This window comes from Myotis nattereri (assembly GCF_964212035.1).
Source record: "Myotis nattereri genome assembly, chromosome: 12".
Lineage (NCBI taxonomy): Eukaryota > Metazoa > Chordata > Mammalia > Chiroptera > Vespertilionidae > Myotis > Myotis nattereri.
The window spans coordinates 74,104,253-74,124,386 of record NC_138087.1 but is presented as its reverse complement, the minus strand read 5'-3'; the positions used below and the strand labels follow the sequence as shown (position 1 = coordinate 74,124,386).

The window sequence follows — 20,134 nt, the reverse complement described above, 5'->3', positions numbered from 1 at the left end:
GCAAGTGGGGCCATATCAGCATGAGGGCCCCTGTTCTGGGTCCTGTGTAGACCGACCCTCACTGCACCCTCACGGCAGCCCTGGGAGGAGGCAGGGGACCCACCCCGACCTGCGGATAAGGAAACCAAGCTCTCAGAAGAGCCTTTCCCGACTGACGGGCCACGGGATTCCAGCCCAGGTGTGGCGGTGTTTTCGTGACAAGCAGAGCTTTTGTAGCTCATACCGTAAAGATTCCCTCGGCATTTATTTTGGGGCCGCTTATCTGAAACTTCAGGATGTTCCCGTGTGGCTCTTCCAACTCACTGCTTCTTGGGGGTTCTCCCCTGTGTCCACTCCAGGTGCGCCCTCCCCGTCCACATGTCGTCAAGAGACCGAAGAGCAACATCGCAGTGGAAGGCCGGAGGCCGTCCGTCCCGAGCCAGGAGCAGTGAGTACCCGCGGCTCCCGCCCCTCTGTCTGCAGGAGCCCAGCGGGCCGCGCCACAGCCCTCACCTTCGGGAGGCTGCCCTGGAGCAGGAGCGGGTGTCTCACAAGAGGTTCAGGAGCAGGGTTTGGTCTCGGTGTCTGTTTCTGCTGGCAGTTGTCACACCAGTGGGGCGGCCTCAGAGGCCAAAGAGCCAGCCCCCTGGGCTGGGTTTTGACCGGTGATGCCCACAGGGACAGGCTCAGGAGAAGGTTCCAGGCCTTTTCTGATGTTGAAGATGTAGGGTCAAGAGGAGAGAGTTAGGAACCTGGTCAAAAGTGACTTCATGAGGGCCTCTAGCCTCCTAGACCTGGGGCACTTGAGGGCTCTGGAGCCCAGATTCATACACAGGACTGTCCTCCCCACTGCCCCACCCCCACTTTGCTCACCTGTGCCATAGCTTGTATGTTGTCTCAGCTTTGCTTTAGCACCTCCCCTCGGGCCCAGAGGTCTTCAGGGCAGGCACTAGCATAGGACCCACATTGGAGTCACTTGCTGGTAGATGGTAGGTAGATGAGGTAAATGATGAGGCAGGTGTCCAAGCAGTGACCAGAGCTGCCTGGGTGGGTGAGGCTTAAACTGCACAACCCCCAACTGGAGAAGAGACCACTACTTCCATCAGAGGGGTGCACTGCTCCCATCAGAGGGTGCACTGCTTCCCTTGGTCCCCAAGCGCACAGCCCCTGGGGCCCTGCCCAGACAGCTGAGCTGCTATACACTGGCTTCCAGTGATTCCTTGAGAAAGTACATGAGTCCATCTTGGTCGGGGGATTTGGGAAACCAAAAACATTGCCTCAAGGACCCTGAAGTCCCTTGGGTGCAGAGGGGAACACTCCTCATGTCTGCTCTCCTCTCAGAAGAGTTCTTAGGGGAGAAGTTTAGGGAGACGGTGGGCCCCGGCCAAAACACGGACCCAAAGGGAAGAAAGGATTCTGAAGTGCCAAGCTGTGCCTGAACCCAGGTTACAATGCACTTCCCTCCTCCAGGATTCTCTCTTTACGACTCCGTATTGGTTGAGACTGTTGTGTCCTATAGAACCAGCCTACCCAGGCAGCCTCAGCCCTTGCCCAGCAGGCTGTAGGAGACAGAGAGAGAGAGAGAGTCAGAGTCTGCCTGCCTGTCTTAGAAGATGCTTGGTTATGCACAATTTGGAAGAGAGGACTCCTGAAGTTGGGTGTAGGCTTAACTTTTGCTCTGACAATATAGGACGGTGGGAATAATTGAGGAATAGGTTCCTGGCCATGACTGGCGTGGATTATTATTGCCCCCTTGTGGAGAAAATGCTGCATGGCATCAGAGTTCCTCAGACCCTAAAGATTTCTCCTTAGGGGGATGAAATCACTTTTCTTTAAAGCCACCACTTTAAATCTGGGCCAAATCTTTTAGCCACTGCACTGCGGTACAGGGCCATGGGCCTGTAGATATTGAAGTGTGAACCCAGAATATCCCTGCCTCGCACAGAACCACCCTGGGCCTACATTACTGCACGTTCTGCAGGCAAGCATGACCCACCTTGTGGCCAGGTTCCCGGTTAAAGGTTGGCTTCCTAGTCGCCTCTGTTCTCATGGTGATGGGATGCCTCTAGTGTGTGCCAAAGAGCCCGTGTCTGGTAATCCCATCCTCCTGGTGATGCCCAGAACCGTGCTGATAGCGCTTTTTGTTTCTTTTTGCAACATGCCTGTTTTAGATTTCTGTTCAGGAAATGTGAAAGGAACCACTGGTGGCATGGGGGCTGGCTTAGTGGGTTGGCAAACCGGCAGCGATAAAAATCAAATGACGGGTTCTCTGTGGCCACACGTCACAGATAAAGAGGTACACTTTGGGACGTCGTTCCAAGAGTTTCTGTTCACATTTTTTAGTCATGGGGTGGGGTGCTCTCCCATAATGCCAGTGGTGTTGCTGGTGCAGCCGGGTGTTTTCCTGCGTCTCTTCCCGTGCTGCCCCCCCTCCCCCGCCTCGCTCCTCCACTTCCACATGCCCTGTCACAACAGCACTTGGATGTGTTTTTCTCAACTGTCATCGGCTCCAGCTGGCAAGACCAAGTTCTTAAAACACAGGAAGCATCCAGCGGAAAATATTTTAATAAAACAGACTCCTCATAAAATATTGTTCTAGGGAGGAAAGAGCCCAGCTCCCCCAATCTGTCAGCATTGTGCTGGGAGACACGAGCAGACAAGCCAGCAGGCAGGAGCCGTTCCTAATGGGCCTTTGTTGCGGATGGTTCCATGTTGGGCACACGGATCAGTGCCTGGCCCTTTAATCCGGCCTGGATTTTCTTGAATCATGGATGGTTGTCTCTACCAGGAACATCTAAGTGCATCAGAAACGTAGAGGATTTGGGCAACAGAAAGAGATACGGGATCTTTGAAGTGGAGGGAGGGATTCCATCCTCCTGACTTCTTGCCCCAGCTCTCACTTCCAAATAGCATATTGAGTAATCAACGTTGTGGACAGTGAGATGGAGCTGATTAAGACGAAAACGGTCTCCACAGCCCCCTGCAGCAAGCTGCTCGCGCCTGGAACTCATCAAGGCCCGTAGCATCGGCCGCCAGCTCGCGGCCAGTCCATCACTGAAGCCGTTTCTCCCTTTCCAGATGATGTCCATCTGTCCACTCGGCTACCCGTTCGTTCAACAGTATCTTTGAAAACCAACTAGATGTGAGCTGCTTAGGGTTTTAAAAAGAGGCCTTTAACGGGTCTCCATGCTAATTCTTGTTGACTTGAATTCCCAAAATGAATTTTTTTCCTCTGTTGAATTTTCTTCCTGAACCGACAGTAGGTGCCCTGGCCCCTTAAAACCATTTGAAGGCGATTGGGAGAACACTTCAGAAAGACTTCTGGGAAAAGTTTCCCCTCTGTTTTCCAGTTAACATTAGCTAATTAATAGTCAGTGACTATTTCTCCCAAGAACTCGTAGCTACTCCCAGGATCCAGGACGGCTGATGGGCTGCCCGGAACACTCCTTAGGGGAAGAGTTGGTGTTGGCAGGGATCGGGCCGCAGGGCTGGGTCAGGGGCCGGTTAGCAGCAAGTACAGCCGTGCTCCCGCCTGTTCTGGGCCTCTTGGGCTGGTGTTGGTTTCTCCTTCACAGAATGGGACTCGAGCTCAGAAAGTGTACTTGACCCATGTCCCAGGGTCATCCAGGTCGAAAGTGGCAGGGCCAGGGCTCCGGTGCCGCTTGACTTCATTCATTCTCTCAGTTACACTCTGTTGTCAGTCTGCTTTGCCTAGGCAGCTCCAGGCGCTAAAATGACTTGTCCCCACACCACCCTTCCATTCTGGTTCCCTGGAGTTGGGAACCGGAGCTGTTCAGTCATCTTCCTGCCAAAGAAGCAGTGTCCACTGGAGCCTGAGTGTCTCCACCTGGGCCGGAACGAGAAGCAGCACTGACTGGCCATCTCTTAATCCTGTGAAGGGAGGGGTGGCTTTCCCCTTCAGCAGATGGAGAGCTGAGACGCCGGGGGAGACTTCCAGTTACTTGCCCAAGGCCTCCAGGCTTGAAATGGCGGGATCTGCTGTCTGAGGACAGAGGCCTCGCCCTTTCTTCTGCACCATCCAGGCTTTCTGTTAAGAACCCAATCTGCTCAGGCTGGTGTGCTCAATGGTTAGTGTTGGCCCTTGCACCAAAGGGTCATGGGTTTGATTCCCAGTCAAGGGCACATACCTGGGTTGCAGGTTCTATCCCTGACCCAGTCAGGGCACGTGCAGGAGGCAACCAATCAATGTGTCTGTCTCAATCGATTTCTCGCTCTCTCCCCTCCCTCCCTTCCACTCTCTCTAAAAATCAGTGGGGAAAAAAATATCCTCAGGTCAGGGTTAACAACAACAAAAAATGAACCTAATATGACTGCTCTGCTCTGAGTGGTGAGGACAGTGGCAGCCACAGGGGGCACTGTGAGGTTCACAGCTCCCCACCTGTTAGAGGTGGGCCTTGGTGGTTTCAGCCAAAGTGTGTGTGGCTACCAGGCCCCAACTTATTTTCCTTTTGGCCTGTCAGTTATAAGGGGATTGACCTTCGAGCTTGCAGCTCAGAAGGAGCCGAGAGCAACGTCTTAAAGGCAGCACTACGCTCAGTACGGCCCGCCCCTCAGGACCACACACAGAGGCCAGAGGCAGGGAGTGACCTGGTCCCCAGTGCCTCTCTGCCAGGATACCCGTCCTTCATTCACTGCAGGAGGGGACGGGCAGCAGCCCTCACAGAGTTGCTGTGAGAACAGAAGGAGATTGTTACATACAGGCTTTGCCTCCCTTAATCTTCACAACAACCCAGAAGGGTCGGTGGTCTTCTGAGTCGTAATGGCTAAGGGGCTTGGGTCCATGTGGATCGGATCCGAGATGCCCCCAGTCCTGGCCAGCTGCAGAGCCTGGGCGCTTCCGGCTGCACACCGTGTCTCACCTCTAACGGTGACACAGAACACCCTCCAGTCCCACAAGTCTTGACTGGCTGCGTGCCGGTTGTTTGAAGTCTCATTGCACTAAGTAAGAGCAGTCCAGATTCAGCCACCAAATGCTCACGAGCCATGGCCCTGCACCCCTCGGCCAGATCCATGCAAAATCTGTTCTTTCCAAATGATTTTATTTACTCGTAAAAATAACCCAATAGCCTTATGGACAATCTGGAAGTTATGAAAAAGACCAATTCACTCTGAATCCCACCACTTCAACCCCTTAGCAGCATTCCTGCAGACTCCTGGCGTTCCTTTTGCCGTGTCTGTGCAGACCTGCGGCTTCCCTGAGGAGCCCATCCTGGGCACTGGCCCCACGTCCTGTAGCCCCTGCCGCTGGTGACCGGAAGACCCCGTCGCGCGGATGTGCGTGGCCTACCTCACCACGCCCCTCGGGCTGGGTCTGCAGACTGTCCCAGCTTTTCACCAATATGGAAAACGCCCGAGTGAGGTCCTGTTCTCCAAGCATTTCCTCACTTTACATCATTATGAGAAACAGAATGATTAACAGCTACCATTAACTGAGAACCACATGTAAGCACTTCACATACTCTGTTCCATTGAGTCCTCGCGAGAAATCTAGGGGGGTAGGGGGTGAGGAGTATCATTAGTTCTGGTTTATAGAAGAGGTAGCCAAGACCCTGAGAGGTAGTCACTGCCCTGGGTTGCACAGCTAGTTAGCGGCAGAGCTGAGCTTTAGAAGTGTCTCTTTAACGCCAGAATCCGTATCCTAAACCAGTTAGGCAGATTTCTGCTCTGTGTTGCTAAGTAATTTTCTAAAAGACTCGTGCCACTTTACACTCCCCCCAGAACTGTGGGCTCCCTGAGAATCTGGGCCTGGGGACCCAGAGGACTGTGTGGCTGGTGCTAGAAACCCTTCCAGCCAAGGAGAAATGCTGCAGGTTGTGCTGGCTGGACAGACAGTCTGCCCACCGAGCGGCCAGCCCACGCTGCACAGGAATGGAGATCTGAACTGCACTGCGCGACCCCAGCACCCAAAGGCCCGGGAGGTTACATCAGGTCAGAAGAGCTGCCGGGAGCAGTTGGTGAGCGCTCTGCCCTGGGGCCGGCCTCGCACCCTGCCGTATCCGTGCAGGCCGGTTGCACACACGCTCTGGCGGGAGGTAATGTGATCTGTGCTGCTGCACGCGGCCCCGAGCAGCCTCAGTGGATCACGACCAGCGACAGGCGTGGAACTCCTTCCCTCCTGCCTGGCCCAGAGCCGCCCTGGGTGTGGTCACTGAGCTCTGCTGGGCGGTAGCCTGGAGCACGAGTGGGGCTTCAGCATCTGACAAACCTGGGTCAGACCTGGGCACGTCTCTGCCCCGTGGTGTTAAAGACCGTGCCTGTTAGCATCCCAAGAAACAGGACTCAGGAGCCACACTAACGTCCTAAGTCAGCCAGTCTCCCTCCTGCCACCTCCTGCAGCCACTGCTGCAGCCTCAACAATCCGACCTCCCCCCACACCTGCCCCCCCACACCCACAATTCCCCGGGCTTCCCCTGTGTAGCACTGACCTGCTGTGTTGCAGCTTTCACCTCACAGGCAGGTGTGCACACCTGGCAAAGCCGTGTGTCCTTCAACTCCAGGACCAGAGCCTGGCCCAGGCCTCTGCTCAGGGATGTTTACTGAATGAATGAACAAAGGAACCACTGAACACAGGTTGAAGCTTACAGCCCAGCACCCCGGAGGCAGGGGAGGGGTATCGGTTAACAGCCACAGAGGTGTAAAGAGCACCTGCTCTGTGCCAGGCGTGATTAGCATGTGAATGTGAAGCCACCAGCACCTCCCTGCCCTGGCCTTCTAGGAGCCAGAAACTGCAATCAGCCCAGCAGCAAGGATTCAAGATGCCAGCTGGGTCCTGGGGCCCAGGGGGGAGGGGCAGCTGTCTGGGTACTACCCCCTGGCAGACTGCCAGGCCCCAGTCTCTGAATAGCCAAACACTGAGCAGAAGGCCACAGACCCAATTAGCAAGGCCAGGGGCTCCTGCCCTGACTCGGCCCCTCCTTCTCCAACAGTGGGTCCTGGGCCCCAGGGACAAAGACGAGCCAGGAGCCAGACGTGCAGCCTGAGCCCAGACTGGAAAAGCAGGGAAGCGCACCAGCCCAGGGAACACAGGCCACTGGGAGCCAAGGACCTTTCCCAGGAGCTGGCACCATCGGGGGAGTCAGTTCCAGCTGAAAACCAGGCCGTCAGGTGCCCCAGGAAAAGGGCTTCATCCTCAGGACACTATTGATGGCAGGCACCTCTGAAAGGCTGTGCCCTCCCAGCCGAGCCCCCCTGTATTTGCCATGATGCCACAGCACCTTTTCCCACGGGCCTGTCTCAGGCCCAGCACTTTCATAGACATCGTCTTGCTCAGCCTCCCTCGCTCCCCAGAAATCTTCCCAGTGAAGGCAGAGGGAACCAAGGTTCTAACACCAAGTGGAATGACCTGGGTCTGCTGGGTCCCACATCCAAGTTCACTGCTTTCTCGCCTGACACCCCACCCCACCCCCACCTCCACCACGGCTGTCAGAGGCATCCGCAAAGTGGGGAACAGTTCCTCACAGTTTCCCTTCCAGGCAGGGAAAGTGCCCCGAGGTGTCCCCACCCATCTTCTCTGCACCAAAGAACCTGAGGGTGGGATAGTGAGGCAAAGCCCACACATCCTGTGCGTGGGCCTCTACCTGTGTGGGTATCCACCCGGTGGCCCAGGAATGACTTCTCAGGGCATCTGGGGCATGGGTGTGGACATGGGAGATTGACACTAGTGATTTTTGTTAAAAGAAGGTAGGAAGGAAGGAACAGACAGGTTGATAAATAAGTGGATGAGTGAACGAAGGTTGGAAAGGCTAAAGGGCACAGCCAACCCAAGAGAGAGATCAGGGCCCAGCCAGGAGGCCTCCCTGCTGCCTGCCCAACCCTCACATCACCCCTAGCCTCGCCCATGGCCTGCACCACCTGCTCCCTGCCAACCCCGCTTTTCCCTCGCTCCCTGTGCCCACTTTTCCACAGGAACTCCTCTAGGCCATGTGCAGCCTCTGCCATGTTCACAATTAGAAGCCCAGCCCCCATGTCACCTCCCAAGTGAGCCAGGGACACCCCAACCACTGCCCTCTGGCAGAGCAGGTCCCCATGGGGTGGGAAGGACCCAGTCTCACACTTAGACCAGCCCTCCTGACCGGAAGACACCCTCTCATTGGTGACTCTACAGCAGTTGGCCTCACATTATTAAGTAGATATTTACAAATGAGTGTAAAGGTCCTGTGTCTAGCACATCTGTCTCCAGTTCCTCCTCCTGAGCGCCGCCCTCACCCTCACCCTGGGTCACATGAGGAATAGCCCCAGTGCAGTTCCCAGCTTCCTCCCGGGGTCCTGCACCGACCTCGCTTCCCCCAGAGACCCCTCTGGCTGGCTTCAGAGCCCTTGTCCGTCGTGTTAGCCTGTGTGCCTGCTGCGGTGTGGTCTGGAGCGTTGGCCCCGGGTCCTGGCGGTGGCGGGAAGGCACGGCAGGGTCCTCTCCTGTGTCTGATGTGCTGTGACAGGCCAGTGGGGGCAGTAACCTTACCTGGGAAGGTCTTTGAAGGCAGGGACCACCCTGTCCGTCCTGGCACACCTGGACAAGAACCTGTGTGTTGGCAGGTGGGTAGTAATCGAATGTTCACTAGGCACCAGGTGATATGCAAAGACCTTTGCAAACATTTCATCCAGCTTTACGTAAAGACCACCAGGAGGGCTGTAGGCATCCCATTTTACAGATTGAGGCTCAGAGAATCCGATGACTTTGCCGAGGTCATCTGGCTGGGGCATGGGGGTATGGAAGGCTGGCTGGACAGACTGGGATCCACTGGCCTCGTCCTGGGGCCTGTCCCTGCTCATCAGCCCCACCGGAGCCACGTGATCAGGGACACCAGCGGCCATGACACCTACGAAGTAGGGATCCTTTGTGCTGGAGTGAAATGATCCTTGAAGAAATGATCACCGGCTCCCTTCACTGCCTCCGGAGACCAAGTCCTCGCTGATTTTCCCCTTCTTTATCTCAAGTACATTTAAATGTCAATTAAATTTGAAATATCTACATTTGTCAGCATTTCATTTTGGGCCAGCGTGACGTGCTGCTGATTTGTCCACGCGATGTGACACATGAAAAAAACTCTCGAGATGCAGATCTTCCTCATTAAAAAATAAGCCCGTGCGATCCCGGCGCGGCAGAGAGCCACGGAGCACGTCCCCGCTTCCTGACGCCGTGTCTCTGACATGGTATTTAAAAAGGAACAGCCGTGCCTGTCACCACTGTCACATGCGCGCGCCAACCGGCGACACGTTAAACCAAACATTAGAAAGGGTTCGGGAAGTCATCTGCATGGGAGTCTGTGCCGAGACGGGGTAGGCAGAGGCGGGAGCAGCGTGGAGATGATGGGGTCTGGACAGTGATGGACAGCAGGCCTTTCTTTCCCGCCAAGACTCCGGCAGCCCTCGCTGGGTAGCCAGGCTCGCCATGACCTGCCTTCTCGCAGACAGCAATTTGTGTATAATAAAATCCAGGCAAGTGGTGGGTGGCAGACTGCAGGGTAGTAGCTGAATTGGGTTAATGAGGGAAGAGGTACACTTTTTTTCCCCATATTCTGCCTTAAGCTAATGAAAAATTTAAACCTGGACATTTTCGACGGTTCATCCTTTATCTCTGACAAATATCTGACTGTATGTTTCATGGAAGAACATGAGCAGCTGAATTTAAATAGGTTTATTTTGAAATCTCACCTTTTATTGAAAGCGGAAGGGGAAACACCCTGCGCCTTATTTCATTGTTTCAGATCCACGAGAGGAAAGAGGCAGGATGGCGAAGTGGTTCAGAGCCAGGGACATGCAGAGTCCCGGGCCCTCCTTCAGCTGCTGTGTGACTCTGGGCAGGCAGCTCCCTCTCTCTGAGCCTTGGCTTCTTTACCTGCAAGATGAGGGCGCGATAGGAGTTCCTGAGCAGCTTTGGCAGCGCTTTGCTCGACGCCGTAAGCACTGCTGGTGTCCTCATCGCCCGCCCTGCGCCTGGACCTGGAAAGCTCTGCTTGAACCAGACCCCATGTCGAATTCTCATCTGAGAGCTCAGCAGTGATCAGGAGACACAGGGCCTCTTGTCGCAGCCACTGCCCAGCCAGCCTGGATGGCAGGAGAGCCGCCCGAGAGTGAGCTGGACATCGGGGCTCCCTCTCCCCCCTCACCCCAGCCCCGCTCCTGGACATACCAGTGTGGGCAGGCACAGGATTTTATCGGTGACGGACGAAGCCAAGGGCCCTTTGCTCTCACACGATTCCCAGCACTCCTGGCAGGTTTAGTGGCGTTTGGTTCGTGTGCCAAGCTGTGGCCTCTGCTTTCTTGTCACTGCCGGGGAAGGGCGTGCGTGGATGGCTGTTGGAACGGCATTCAAGGTGGATTTGAGGGCCTCCCAGAAGCCTCGAGGTGCATCCCCTCCTACACCTACTGCCAGCCTGGCTGACAGAAAGGCGAGGGGCTGGGCTGTAATCCCTGCTCGTCACTTCCTGGCTGGGTCACTTGGCCACATCCCTCTCCTTTGCCAGTGACTCCAGTGCTCAGCTAGCACTGGGCCTGCTCACAGCTGGCACCCAGGCAGGGCCTCTTGATTGGGCACATGGTTGGACAGATGGACAGATGGACTATGGCAGTCGCACTCTGTAAAGTCAGTGTATGGAGACCTTCCTGCTGGGTGTTGGGAGGGGTAGAAATGGCCTCTGTAAGCCCCTGGCACTGTGCCTACGTGTGGATGTTATGTGAAACCTTTTTCTGAGACTCCCACCTGCCCCACACCCCAAATGTGGTCCCAATCTATGGGTCTCAGCTTCTCAGAGGACGGATGGGATGCTCATAGCGGGGACCCTTTTATTCAGCCACGGGCTGGTGAAATGGACCATGCTGTGTTGGGGCTCCAGGAAAATGAGTGAAACGGGGGGGCACCTTGTCTCCCTTGCACACTGGCTTCCATTCATTCAGTCCTAAACTCTGGTGGTGCTCATGCTGTGCCCCAGGTGGGGACAGAGAATGAGCCAGGCCCTGCCCTTGAGCCAGAAATAGAATTGCAAGAGGTTCAATGGCCTCCATGAAGCGGTGACACACGCAGTCCACGGAGAAGCTGACCATCGAGGGAGAAGACCGCAGCGGGAGCTCCGGGAGGGCTGAGCGTGCCATTGGGCTGAGCCTCCAGGAGCAGGCCGCGCCCAGCAGACCAGGCAGGTGGCGTAGGGGAGGGCAGGAGGCCGCACAGGTGGGCAGGGCCAGCTCCGTGTCTGCCCTGCGGGGAGCTCGCCTTGGCACTGCCACTCTGTAGCCCTCACTCCGCCCATCTATACGTCATCCACGAAGGCCTGGACGCTTTATCCCCAATGCTTTATTCAGTGGGTTTACTCACCAATCAGCCCATCGCCAAGAAATTGCGGTTCAGAGCAGCAGATTCGCAGGCGTTAAGCAGGCGAGTGACAGGGCCGGGTTTGTGACTCAGAGCAGGATTCCGGCGGCTGTGGAGGGTGGCCCTTCTCTGCACCTTGTATGTCCCGGAGGACATAGAGGAGCAGCAGCCTTGTCCTGCAGTGAAACCTGCCTGCCCTCCTGAATCCGGGGAAGTGCCCGCCTGAGCTGACGCTCTCCTGTCCAGGAAGGGCCAAGGTGTGTCCCTACCCCCTAGAGGCGACCTGGGGAGGAGAGGAGAGGGACGCTGTGGCTCACCCCCTTCCAGTGTGCACCCCGGCAAGTGGCTTCCCCTCTCTGCGCCTCGATCCGCACTTCAGTAGGAGGGACCGCTCTGCCTAGCTGACTTCCAGGGAGGAGCAGAGGACGCGGGGGCCAGGTGTGACAGCTGGGGGCAGCTCCCTGCTCCTTCTGAAAGAACCAGCATGTTCCAGGTAACAGCTGGCTGGCAGACCATAGCTGAGACGGCCGCAATCCACTCTCACAGCTGCTGCCCCGCACTCACCCTCCAGTGAGGTTCCCATGCACTTTATGCACTTTTCTTAGTCGTCACGTTCTCCTGAAATAAAACCTGAATGGAATTGCATCACATAAAGCAAAGAAAGGAGACTGCAGTGGTTGGGGTGGGGGGAGAGGAGATAGCCCCCCTCAGGCACCCCAGTGCCCACCCACTCCCCAAACTTCACCATTGCCCCTAGGGATCCTCCGCATGTGCTGTACAGGACAGGGACATGGACCACCCGCTCCCAGCCGGGTGCCCAAGCATCGGCTGCAGGGCTGGATTCTAACCGAGGTCTGACCGGTCCAGCTCCCTCTCTCTAAGCAAGGCTCTCGTAGGCCCTGGCCCATGTGTAACTCACAGGAGCCAGCGTGGAGTTCCTCTGGGCTGTGTGTGTGTGTTGATAGAGGCAGAGCTCACAGGTGGTGACAGGAGAGATGTATTTTTTATAACAATGAATATTTAATTTACACATCACAGATGACAAAGACTCTCTGAAGAGCCATCTGAGGGGGATGCAGGAGCTGCTCACCCGAAAGGGCACTCGAGCCCACTTCCATGTGGCTCACTGCCTGCCTCAACTTTTTTTTCCTGATTATTGAAATAGATATGCACGTTGTAGAAAACTTAGATGACACAGAAAAATAAAAGGACTGCTCCAGTCGCTAGTGTAGATGTTCAGACACACCTTTCCAGCCTTTTTTCTGTGCATTTCCCATTGGCAGACGAGGGAGAGTGCAATATAATTGCCATTCTGCACTCTGGTTTTTAGGTTTTCCTTTATAAACATTACTAGTGACCTGGTGCATGGATTCGTGCACATTGAAAGGAAATTAATTGGAAGGTGGCTGGTGGGGCGGGACTGGGCATGACGGGCCAGACACACCCTGGAGCCAACCTCCTGCGGTCCCTCCCCGGCCAGTGCACCTGGGGCAGGGTCTGCAGAGTGAGCGGAGTCCCTACAGCAGGTCGGGTTCCTTGGCCTGGCCTGTGGGGATGGGGCTGAAACTGGCAGTCTGACATCCCCCGGGGGGTCCCGGAGTGCGAGAGGGCACTCTGCAAAGTTGCTGTCACTCCGCAGCTCCTGCGTTGAGCGTCTGGCCCCTGGTGGTCAGTGCCTGTCATAGCTACCAGCCAGTTGGCCAGTTGCTTAGGCTTTTATATATATAGATAGTTACTGGGAGGTTAGCATTCAGCCAACGGGGCCATCATTCACTTCACCAGCTTCCTGTTGCTGTAAGTCTAGGTTGTTTCATGTTTTAATATCACAAACGTGGCAGTGATGGGCACTGTGGGCAATCTTGGCCATGTTTAGGGTTATCTAGATGGCAGTGGGATTGTCAGGTCAGAGGTGACTGGATCGTGTGTTTAAGGCTCTTGACATGTGTGGCAAACCCACAGTTTCTTTTCTGTTTGGGACCAGCTCCCTTGCCTCGGGGGCCTGCCTGCTCCCCTGCCACCAGCTTCACTGGCCCGTGGGGGCTGCTGACTGGGTCACATGGTGGAACTCACTGAGCTCCTGGAAGCCTCCACCCAAGGCTGCAGCGGAGGCCAGGCCAGGCCTGCCCCACCCTGTGGAGTCCTGGGGGTGCCTCCTAACTGTTCTCTTCTCTTGTCTTCCTCTGCCCCAGCTTGGTAAAGCCCTTGCAACACTATGCGGTCTTCCTGTCCGAGGACTCCTCTGACGATGAAAGCCAGCGGGAAGAGGGCCCGAGCCCTGGCTTCACCGAGAGCTTTTTCTTCTCCACTCCCTTTGAATGGTCTCTCCTTCCTTCTTCCCTTTCCCTGAGCTGGGCTGGGTGGCTCCCAGGGCCCTGGGGGAGGGGGTGGCCAGGGCTGCTTGCCCTTGTGTGGGGAGGGTGTCTAGAGCTGCTGCCTTCGGTTCCCCAGTGCCAACCTGCAGGGTGGATGCTACCTCCGGGTGTTCATTGTGCCAGCCCCACAGGGCGTGAAGCGAACGAGGTGACAAGAGGGATGGGGTGTGAGGCGGTAGCATGGGTCCCCACTCCTTATACAGGGAAATGTGCTTGATTGTACATGGAATGAATTGGTGGCCACAGTTAGCCCTGTGGTGATGCTCAAGGCCTTCATCTCAGCACATCTTGGAAAGCCATAGAGATGGAGGGTCAAGTTTAAAACAAGAAAAATTTATGGAATGTGTGTATTAATGCTGGCATATCCAGACATTTTACTGATCCGTCTAACTTTAAAGTAATTTTATCGTTGTAATGTATAGCCTAAGCTTCATGCTGATTCCAGCTATCACCCAAAATTAAGCTTTTCTAGGCCCCTTCTTTGCCAGTTCTTGCCCCTCTGCCCACAGTTTTCCAGAGCTGGGATGGAGCAGTGGCATAGCATTTGTCAGTGTTTGTTAACAGGTTGTGGTGTTTTTCATGGGACCCTTTAAGGGAAGGAACTTGCCCTTTGCTGAAACCCAGCAGGCCCACATAACCCCAGGGAGTGAGTAGTTACAGTGTTTATAGAAGTGGGGATTCTTCCCCCCTCTCCCTGCTCCGGTGACTCCCCCTGAACATAGGTGACAACCCATGGCTCCGCTCCTGCCCCTGTGCCCCACCCCGGGGGCGGGAAGGAGGGTTCTGGCCTTTTCTGACACCAGCTCACCTGAGAGCACGGGCAGGCCGATCCCCTCCCTTGTCCTCACTTACAAAGGGGTGGTCTACGCCAGTATCGCCAAGCTTCACAGGCCACCTTTCCATACGGCGTATCTTTTTCCTTAAAAAATTTTTGTTTAACTTTTTAAAATTGCCTTGTCCTAAGCAATAGTATCTATCATACCATAGGCTTAATGTATCAGCTGTTATTTCTACTACTAATTAAGAGCCATTGGAATAAAATGTTCATCCAGGTACCACCTTAAAACCACCTTGCAGGTAAAGGCACTCTAGGTGACATCCGAGCAGAGTCCAGCAGGCCCATGTTCTCTTTAAACCAATTGGTGCCTTCAGTATTTATTTATTTACTTATTTATTTAGTTATTTATTTAGGTGCCTTACATATTTAAATAATGGCTGTGTTCATTCCTTTAGCCAAGACCTATGAAAATATAGGCTTTTGGGCGTGTTTACAAAAGAACTGGGCCATCTTAAAACAAATGGGTTCTTTTAAGTTAATACTATTTCCTTAAGTGTATGGAGCACACTGACTTTTCTCTGTCTCCTTTGTGTTCAAACTTGGTTAAAGTGGCTTTAATTCCTTGTGCAGATGGCTTAGTCATTAGCGAGGGACTTTTAAGTTCTCTCCTACTTGGCTTTCATTTTTACCTCTTACCAAGGGCTGTGTGACGTAGGATAAGTTACTTAGCCTCTCTGAGCTTCAGCTTCCTCATCTCTGAGATAGGGGTTTGAGTCTACTTCCTGGGCTGCTTGTGTCGTTTCAGCAAGATGGTACAGGTTCATGGAGTCCTTGCCAAGAGTCCAGGCTGTTCACTGAGCCCCCTCCTTCCACCGTCCCCTGCTGGTTCCTGCCAGTGCGCCGTTGTCACCACCAGGTGGCCACCTTCCCCCACTTCACTGGAATCGTGGGCGGTTTCTGGCTGAGCCGGAGGGCCCCAGCCTTCCCCAGCCTTATTGTTAGAAGTGGACGCTGCTCTGGCCCGGGCTCCAGTAGAGGTCAGGGTTTACCCAGCATCATCTCCACATGCGCAGAGGTGCCCTGGGGTCAGGCTTGTGAGAAAGGAGCCCTTTTCACTGAGGTTTTGGTGCATGAACGTACTTGATGCTGTCAGCCTCTGCGTGCCACTGTGCACCAGGCACTGCTCCCCTAATGCCCACCACTGCCTGCAAGGGAGGGGCACTGTGGAATGGGGAAGCCATTGAGGCTCAGAGAGGTTAAGTGACTTGCCCAAGGCCCCACAGCAAGAGATGGCACTGTCCGAGCTGGAACCAAGGTCAGCACAAGATTCCCCCTGAGGATCATGGGGTGTGCTGGGCAGCTGCCCTAGGGAGTTTCCCCGACTCAGTTCCCAAAAGCTGTTCCCAAGACCTGCCTGCCAAAGCTTAGGCCTGCGTCTGCCTGCCTGCTCCCTTTCCAGTCGTGCCCTGTTCCTTAGGCTTTGTCTGAATGGCTTGTGAGTCCACCAGCCATTTATCTGTTGGGTCCTATGGTTTGGGAGGAACGAGGTGAGGCCCCCAGTGCCAGATAGAGACAAAGTGCTTTGCCCATGATCCCACAGCGACCAACAGAACTCAGATTTAGTCCCAGGTCTGTCGGAGTGCCACTGCCCAGACCGCTGCACTCAGGACCTCAGGACACTCCTGTGCCCAAGGCTCCTGGGTGGGATCCTCAAGACCTGGAAGTTCTTGGAGGTGGGGACTGCTTGCTCCTCCCACAGAGGCTCTGGGTGGGAGAATCCAGCCTGCTCTGCTCTTCCCAGGCCACAGCCATATCGGACACTCAAGGAGTCAGACAGTGCAGAAGGCGAGGCAGAGAGCCCAGAGCAGCGGGCGAGGGAACCCGTGGGCCCCGCCCCAGCTCCCCCGGACCGGGCGGCCAGCGTCGACCTCCTGGAAGACATCTTCAGCAACCTGGACATGGAGGTGCCACTGCAGCCCCTGGGCCAGGCCAAGAGCTTGGAGGACCTTCGAACTCCCAAAGACCTGAGGGAACAGTCGGGGACCTTTGACTATCAGGTACGGTGGGGGCGGAGGCGGGGGCGGGCCTGCTGGGACTGGAGCTTTCACACCTGCCACAGGTCCCCCACGTGTCAGAGGGAGAAACTTTCCCAAGGCCCTCGGCCAATGCTCAGGGTCAGTCTCACTGCAAACCCTGCCAGGAGGGCCAGCGGCCACCCGCCCCCCATTGATCACTAGGGAAGATGCTAAGCCTGATGGAAGTCGGCCCCACTGCCATCTGTGCACCAGAGAGAGGTGGCCGGTGCCCCAGGCCGCTCTCCCCAGCACCCCACCAGGGAAGGCTCCCGGAGAGGCTCTGGATCAGAACTTCCGGGTCCTGGATTATTTGTGTGCAACCACTGGTCTTCCGCTGTGACCTGCACCCTGTCACTCTCCCCTCCGTGCCTGTTTCTTCACTGGCCTATGGGCGCTGCTGACTGGGTCACATGGTGGAACTCACTGAGCTCCCGCGTACCCATAACTCACATGCGCCCCTCAGGCCAAGAGAAGGGAGGTGAGGCCAGGCCGTGGAGCTGGGGAGTGGTTGAGCGGGGCCTTGAGCCCAGTCCCATCCCCCCAGCCAGTGTGCCCTCACCCAGGCCCTAACCCTCACTCGCCCTCCTGGGACTGAAAGTGCCCACATGCTCTGAAAAGTAAAAAGGGCCCGACCAGGTGATGGTCAGTGAATGGAGCCATTTTTCCCAAAACTACTTGGCAACCCCAGCATAAAGGGACAAGGGGGCCCTTCGCGCCGTGCAGAGCCTCTGGGCTTGGAGTCCAGCCTGCCCGGGGCTCTCTGCTGGTGACCGGGGCTGAGCCCCCAGCTGCTCTGAGTCCCAGGTGCCTAATCCCAGCCCCTGCCCAGCACACAGGAGGGGTGGGGTGGGGGTGTGCTGACTTCCCGTCTGTCCCGTCAGCCTGTGGTCACTGCCTCCCCTTCCCTCCTGCAGAGGCTGGATCTGGGCAGGAGTGACCGGAGCCGCGGGGTGCCGCTGGCCTTGAGGCTCGCTCACCCGTACAACAAGCTCTGGAGCCTGGGCCAGGACGACATGGCCATTCGCAGCAAGCCCCAGGCCCCCTCTCCCGAGAAGCCCTCAGCCCTGCTCGGGAACACCCCGGCCCTGCTTCACAGACCCCAGAACCGGGACAGCATCCTGGACCTCGGCGACAAGGAGGCGGCACCCACCCCTACTCCGGGCAGTATCACCATTCCCCGGCCCCAGGGCAGGAAGACCCCGGAGCTGGGCATCATGCCCCCGCCTCCCGCTGCCCGCCCAGCCAAGCTCCCGGCTGCCGGTGCTGCCCTCGGTGACTTCTCCTCAGAGTGGCTGCAGGCGGAGCAGGACAGGCGCACAGCCCCGCTCCCCAGCGCTGCCCCCCCAGGCCCCACCAAACCGCTCCAGCCGCTCAGCCTGGCCCCAGGGTCTGCGGCCACTGGCAGTGATGCCCTGCTGGCCCTCCTGGACCCCCTTAGCACATCCTGGTCGGACAGTACCCTCCCACCAGGCCCTACAGCCCCAAATGTAGCTACCCCATTCACCCCCCAGTTCAGCTTCCCCCCCGCGGGGACCCCCACCGCATTTCCACAACCATCGCTCAACCCGTTTGTCCAATCTGTGCCAGCGGCACTGCCCGCCATGTCCCTGGTCTCCACGCCGGCCAGGCCTTTCGGGGCCCCTCCTGCTTCCCTGGGGCCAGCTTTTGCCCCCAGCCTCCTACTGTCCAGCTCTGGCTTCTGCCCCCCACATAGATCTCAGCCCAACCTGTCTGCCCTCTCTATGCCCAATCTCTTTGGCCAGATGCCCATGGGTGCCCACACCAGCCCCTTACAACCACTGGGCCCCCCAACAGTTGCCCCTTCAAGGATCCGAACGTTGCCCTTGGTCCGTTCAAGTGCCAGGGCTGCTGAGGCCAAGCAGGGGCTGGCCCTTAGGTCTGGAGACCCCCCACTCATTCCTCCAAGACCCACCCAGGGCCTGGAGCCAGCACGGCAGCCCTCTGCTACTCAAGAGGCCAGAGACCCCTTTGAGGATTTGCTGTGGAAAACCAAGCAAGACGTGAGCCCGGCCCCGGCCCCAACCCCAGGCTCGGTGGAACAGCTTAGGAAGCAGTGGGAGACCTTCGAGTGAGCCAGGCACTGAGGCTGGGCGACCAAGCCCAGCAGGGCTGTGCGCCACCCCAGCTCCCAGGCCAGCGGCCCTGCTTCTCCTGCCGCTCCATTCCACCCAGGCTCTGCTGGTGAGGAGGGATGGGACCCTCTCTGCCTCCCCACCTCCCCTCCACATGCCCATCTGAGGTCTGGCCTTTGGAGAAAGGCACCAGTTCTGGCCCACCTGCCACCACCTCTCCCCAGCACCCCTGTTGGGTTTTGCACTAAAAAGGTCAGCTGGGCCAGTGATTGCCCCAGGCCAGTCCTACCCACCTTCCCCCTGAAAACCTCCAGGCCTCTCCTCCCCAGCCCAGTTCTGTCCTGCCTGGCCCGGCCCTGGACACCCCCCCACAACAGGCGCAGGTGTCAGTGTACCTGCAGCCTGAGTGTCTGCACGAGGCACATGGTTTGGCGTTTGAAGTAGGAGCTACTGGTGGGGCATTTCCAACCCTCTAGCAATACACACACTGGTTCTTTGTGAGTCTTCACCCCAAAGTTCAGCTGTTTCTGGCTTGGTTGAGAGTTGGGGGGTAAGGGATCCTTGAGATCCCTAGTAATAGCCAATCCCAGCCCCAGCCAGCCCTGTGTGGGCTGGCAACTCTGATTGGTAGACGGAAAAATAGCGACAGGTTAATCTGGATGCATCTGAAGCTGGAGTCAGGCCATTGCCTGCGCTCTCCCTTGATCCTTGTGGGTTCTCCTGGTCTTGTGTTTCTAATGGGGCTCAGCCTCTTGTCTTGGGCTGAGCAGAACTGAGCAGCAGGGACTGTTCCAACTGGAAGGCCAAGCTTGACCCAGGAGTCCAACTGCCCGGGGTCAGGAAGGGGCGGGCCCTGCGCCCTCCTCCAGGCCCTGGGGAGGGGACTAGCAGCCTGGAGGGAGGGCTGGAGCACCCGCCCTGCCCCCTCGAAATCTCGCCAGCAAAGAAATTCCTGAGGCCAATGTCACCAAAGCTAAATTGAAATGTTTTGTTATTGTTTTTCTTTTCCTTTTTACTTTATTGATTTAATGAATCTTGAAATTGACTAGTTTCAATAAACCAAGTTGAAATGTGACCCAAACATTTAAGAAAACAACCATCTGAGACATGCAGGAAATTGTGAGCATTTTGACCTGATTTCTCATTTCCTATTTGTGTTGGCCAGACGGTCTCAGCGGTATCTGATGGGGCAAGGAGGTCTCTGGAGGCCCCCAGAACCCCAGGGAGCCTTGTTGGTGACTGAGGGGCTGGGAGGCCACCCCTGGGTGGGTGAGGCCTGCCCTGAGGTTCGCTCTGATGAGGAGTGTGAAGAGCTGCAGGTCCCGCACACAGCTCCTCCTGGAGTCAGCCATGGCCCCTCAGGCAAGTCTTCTGTGAATCTCCCAGCTGCTTGGGAGAGGGTGGGAGAGGTGTCAGGTGGGGCTGTGGGTGCCGCCAGGACACTCAGGTGTTTCTGTAGATTCCAGTTCTGAACCCCGTTGGGGACAGGGCAGCCCACCTGGTGGGCGTAT

General features: G+C 56.5%; 1 protein-coding gene across 1 annotated transcript in view; it reads left to right on the top strand.

Annotated features, from left to right (window-relative positions):
- The window catches only part of DENND1A (DENN domain containing 1A), a 465,733-nt gene extending 446,035 nt beyond the window's left edge, over nt 1–19,698 (top strand). The window contains exons 20-23 of the mRNA XM_081104118.1: nt 339–427; nt 13,495–13,623; nt 16,257–16,512; nt 17,445–19,698. Coding sequence (XP_080960244.1) covers nt 339–427; nt 13,495–13,623; nt 16,257–16,512; nt 17,445–18,623 — 1,653 coding nt within the window. The 3' untranslated portion in view covers nt 18,624–19,698. The remainder of the gene's footprint in view (nt 1–338; nt 428–13,494; nt 13,624–16,256; nt 16,513–17,444) is intronic.
- Nucleotides 19,699–20,134: the final 436 nt, after the last annotated feature.